The following is a 5,060-nucleotide window of genomic DNA, read 5'->3' as shown; positions in this document are numbered from 1 at the left end:
AAAAAGGGATTTGAAAGCACTCTGATATGCTGCTTCCATATTTAAGAGATTACACCTGTGGGAATTTGTACATTAATTCACTGACGCTCTCCTCACAGGTGCTACAAGGATATGCCATTTAAATCATTCTCTGCTGAGCAACGTCTGAAGCATGAAAAAACCTTCCAAAACTGTATACTGCTGTGGATTTTGCCATGAAACATTTAATGAAATAGGTCACCTGCATTTAATGGATGTGTTTTTCTAACGTGTTTATAACACCATTTTTCTATAGAATAACTAATCTTTATAGTGGCAGAGTATGTGACTAACAGATTAGAAGGTAGAAAAAATGTAGAGCGCAGACAGAGTCAGATGCTGACCCGTTATTTTCTCCCTGAAAGCACAGACAGTTTTTATTGAGATACTTAAATGAGTTAATAGCACAGTATTTCTCTCTCTCTCTGCTAATATGAGTGAATGGAGTTCACCCACTAGTCTCTGTTTATCTCACTTTCTCTTATCTGTGTGGCCATAATTATTCTAATAAGACGTCTACATATTGTTTATATATCTATATAATATTTATTTGATTACATTTTGGATTCTGGTGTTTATGTGATTGGATCATCTATATTGGTCTTCACAATCCACAGCAACAATAATAAGGAGAGAGAGGATATTGCTTTCTTTTACACTTGCATGAGTAATACATAGAAGAGGTAGTTTTAAAAACATCAATTCACTAGTTACAAGTCCCAGGTCAAATCACTCTGTTTAAAAGAAAGTGTAACTGTCTGAGTCTCACACTGCCCAGTACCAGGTACGCCAGCTGCTGAAACTGTGGTGAATTGCACCTAAACCTCGTTTAGTTATGGTCACATGACCTGGGCATTTTGAACCACGCTTTGGAGCAGTGTTTGGAAACATCTGCGCTTCAGAAGCTCCATGTGAACACATGCGTTTTGAAACTTCCAAACTCGATTTGCACACAGGGGCAACAATCCTTTTTTTTTTTTTTTTTTTTTTTTTTTTTTTTGCTGTGCTGAGTTCTTCAAGCCTCCAAGACTTTCTATGTCAGTGGCTTTCATCATGCCACTTTAATCTAATCCAATAATTTGCGGAGAGCTGCCTCCTCTGAATTCAAGGCGTAATTTCTCTTACCTCCACTTGAAGAGCATAAACTGAGATGGTCTTAACTGGTCCTAGATAAAACAAACCCACAGTTAAACCTTGACCTGATCAAGGCAACGTGTGCTTGTTACTGTGAAGCCATATCAGTTCAACAACCTTTACCGCTTACACAACTGATAACACAAATAACTGGCTCACACCTCTTTACAAGCCCCAGACATGATCTCTCCTATTCATCAAAATATGTATCCCTCTTTATTTAAAGTGACATGACAAAACAGGAGCATACTAAACTTAAACTGTTTTGAAAATCAACATAATTTTTTTTTGGATATACATTTTTGTGTGTTTGTCACTTCACAGCTTTAAATCCTGTGGGGTATAAGACACTTAATGTTAAAAAATGTTAAGTATAAAATGAAAGAAAAGAAAAAAACACAACAAAACGTTTCAGTGTGAAGTAATTATAAAAGAATCAGTTCTCCAATTATTGACTAATGTCACAGTCCTGGGTCGATGACCCAGTGTTTTGTGTATTGTTATTGTTATTTTATGATTTCTGTGTGGTTTGTGATTTCTAGTGTTAGTATGGGTTCAGTTCAGTGCCAGCAATAAAGCTGAGGTTCTTTGAATTTAAGTTTACGCCTCCACGAGCCTGCATATTGGGTCTGTTTCCTGCTCGCCTGCACGCAGACCATGACAACTAACTGATGAATCACTGCAGCTCCAACATATTGTTGCATTTGACAACCCACTACAGCAACTACAGAATAAAAGCACTAACCAGACTGATGACAGATTTCAAACATGCTGAATATGAAGAGTAGTATCATTTAAACTCACATGATTATCAGCCATAAGAACAAATTCAGATTTATATTGATGTAAGGTATATAAATGTAAGTACAGTTTGAATCAGTGCAATATTATTTTCACACATCAATGGACCACTGAACTTCTCAGCTTCTAAAATGTAAAGCCTCATTTAGAAACTACACAAGTACATATAATGGTCAGGGATCAACATGAACCTGTCTTCTCTATTTGACTTTAATCAACTCTGCAGTGGCTCCAGCTGAAAAATAAAGCCAAAGTCCAGCATAGAGCGGCTGAGTGAATGTGGTCTGGACTCTGTGGAGGAGAGTCATGGTTTCAGAGACGCTGTAGAAAGACAGAATACCTGCTCTGTGATCCAGGTACACTCCTACTCTGGAGGACCGAGGACCTGAGAGGACAGTTCGTACTTTCTTGTGAAAAAATGAATAACTGTTGTTTTCACAAAGTAATGCCCAAGATTTGTTATTGTATCCAAATATACGATCAGCTGACTTTCCTACTCTTCTGATATTCTTGTATGAGACTGCTACTTCTATCCCTCTCCCTCTCCACTCCACCTCCCAGTAGCAACGTCCAGTCAGACTCTCTCTACTCAGGACTTGATCATAAAAGGTGAATCTGTCTGGATGATCAGAATAAGACTGTTGTTGTTTCAACTGTGTTGCTTTTCTGTCCCCTTTAGATAATAACAGCTCTTTGTGTGCTGTGTTTGGATCCAGTGTGATTTCACATGAATATTTTAAGAATCCAGCTCTGGTCTTTGGCTCTGGTGGTGACAGTGAAACATCCTCTTCAGTGACTGTCAGTGAGATGTTTGTCCATTCCTCTCTCAGAATGTCCTGTAGTTTATCTCTGGTCTCTGACACAGCTGCTGTCACATCCTCAAAGTAGCTCAGAGGACGAATATTGATGCTGGATGAGTGTGTAGACTCACTGAGTGCTGACAGTGAGGGGTAGTTGTGTAGAAACTGGTTGTGATCCTCTGTGTGTGAGAGCTGCTCCAGCTCGCCGTCTTTCCTCTTCAGCTCAGCGATCTCCTGCTCCAGCTTCTCCTGAAGCTCTTTGACTCGACTCACTTCAGTTTCCTGCTGGGATCTGACCTGCTGCTTCACATCAGAGCTTCTTTTCTGGAGGAGACGGATCAGCTCAGTGAACATCTTCTCACTGTCCTCCACTGCTTTATCAGCAGAGCCATTGATGGCCTCCACCTCCTGTTGAAGCAGCTTCACATCTTTCTCTCGCTCCTGGATTCTCTGCTGGATGTTTAGTCGTCTCACCTCGAGCTCCTTCTGCTTCTCAGTCCTTTCTGCTGCAGCTGGGACTGTTTCATGGCCTTTATGTTCATCCATTGTGCAGAGATAACAGATACTCTGCTGATCAGTACGACAGAAAATCTTCATCACCTCATCATGACGAGAGCAGATGTTCTCCTGGAGCTTCTTGGAGGGGGCCACCAGCTTGTGTTTCTTTAATGGAGAGACATCATAGTGAGGTTGGAGGTGTTTCTCACAGTAAGAGGCTGGACAAGATAAACAGGACTTGATGGCTTTCAGTTTCCTCCCAGTGCAGACATCACAGGCCACATCTTCAGGTCCAGCATAGCAGTGATCAGCTGGAGCAGCTTGGAGTCCAGTCTTCTTCAGCTGCTCCACTAAAGCTGCTAACATGGTGTTTTTCTCCAGGACAGGCCTCTGTGTGAAAGTCTTCCTCGTTTCTCCGTCCAGTTGAACTCCTTTCTGCGCCATTTCTCCTCTCAGTGTCAGTGACTGTGTGAGTTTCTCTTCCTTATAACTGAAATTAGTCTGAGCTCTGACCTCAACAACATGTGTTTTTTTTTGCAGTGAATGGAGCCTGTCAGCTCTGAAACGTGGTTACACAAATGTTCAAAGGTCAGATCAGAAGTGAAGGGAATGAGGAAACATCTGAACAAAGGGGACTTCCCTTGTTTAAGAAAAAGAAGATGAAGAACAGGGAGGATTGTATTTCACTCCAGGAAGTGGTTTGTAATTGTTATTGTGTGTTTAAACACTTTTTATTTACTGCTCACCTCAACTTGTAAGCTTTAAATAATTAATTACTGAATTAAGTAATTAACCCTTTAAGACCTACCATAGAACCAAGTCCACCAGAGCTTATATTATATTTTTACATGTTGTAGAGCCATTTTTGGGAGCATTTCAAGTTGCTATACATCAATACAACCATTATAGCCCAGATTTTAATAATATGTATTCATTAAGTGCATAGTAATTACATAAATTGCAAAAAAGATCAATAAACTACAAAAAAATTGAAAATTGTTTTTGTTTTTTTAACATATATTTCTAGTTAGAGAAATTTAAGAGGCTTATCCCTCAAAACTGTAAATACAAAAAAGTTGCACAAAATAGTTTCCCACCACGGGAAATTTATTTTGAGTGTCTTCATAGTTTTATTTTTGAAATACACCAATTTCTATACACTGCAGGAAAAACGAAAATAAATATTATAGGGCAAATTTGCAAAAAAGCAGCATATGCATCAAAATAAACTATTTCCAGCAGTGCAATATGAGTCCTAAGCATCCCAGAAATGACACAGAAAGTCATAAAGTCAAACATAACTTTTAAAAACACCAGTATAAGCTCATGAGGCCTTGATGGTAAAAAACTACATTTCCGCGAAAATGACGTCACTTCTGGTTTCGGGCAGGTCATGGTGGGCATGCGACAGTTCACGCTGATGGACGTAGGAAGTGTTTTGAACAGCTGATCGGATCCGCAAAGCGTGTTTCTCGAATATTATGTTTTTGTTGCTGCAAGCGCTTTTTATGCAGCTTTTGCAAAGCCATATGTGGAAGGAAACTGTGACCTAGGACAAGTTGATGGCATGATGTAAGTACAACTCCTCCAGTTTCACATGCAAAGAAAATTATTGCGCTAGCTTACGTGGTTGCAGTGCTACTGGGATTTAAAAATAGTTACACAAAACGGAGCGTGCCCGCTCTGACCGGCTTTAAAGGGTTAAGTAATTTTAGGGTAAAATCTTGAATTTAGAATGTAATTTAGCCTAAAAGGCATATTTTAACGTTATATTATTTGAAGTTATGTGTTGCAATTCTGAAATCCCAC

General features: G+C 39.4%; 1 protein-coding gene across 1 annotated transcript; it reads right to left on the bottom strand.

Moving 5' to 3' along the window:
* Nucleotides 1-1,830: 1,830 nt before the first annotated feature.
* Nucleotides 1,831-4,102, bottom strand: LOC106676819 (tripartite motif-containing protein 16-like). Its single transcript, XM_014414191.4, has one exon. It carries the CDS (start codon nucleotides 3,693-3,695, stop codon nucleotides 2,154-2,156), a length of 1,542 nt encoding a protein of 513 aa, XP_014269677.3. The 5' UTR covers nucleotides 3,696-4,102; the 3' UTR covers nucleotides 1,831-2,153.
* Nucleotides 4,103-5,060: the final 958 nt, after the last annotated feature.

The sequence above is a fragment of the Maylandia zebra genome, linkage group LG3, assembly GCF_041146795.1.
Source record: "Maylandia zebra isolate NMK-2024a linkage group LG3, Mzebra_GT3a, whole genome shotgun sequence".
Classification (NCBI taxonomy): Eukaryota; Metazoa; Chordata; class Actinopteri; order Cichliformes; family Cichlidae; genus Maylandia; species Maylandia zebra.
Note: the sequence above shows the minus strand (reverse complement) of the source record. Positions and strands in the feature narration are given on the sequence as shown.

Bases quoted from the DNA above. Each gene is read 5' to 3' on its own strand.
- LOC106676819 (XM_014414191.4), bottom strand. From the start codon at position 3,695: ATGGCGCAGAAAGGAGTTCAACTGGACGGAGAAACGAGGAAGACTTTC.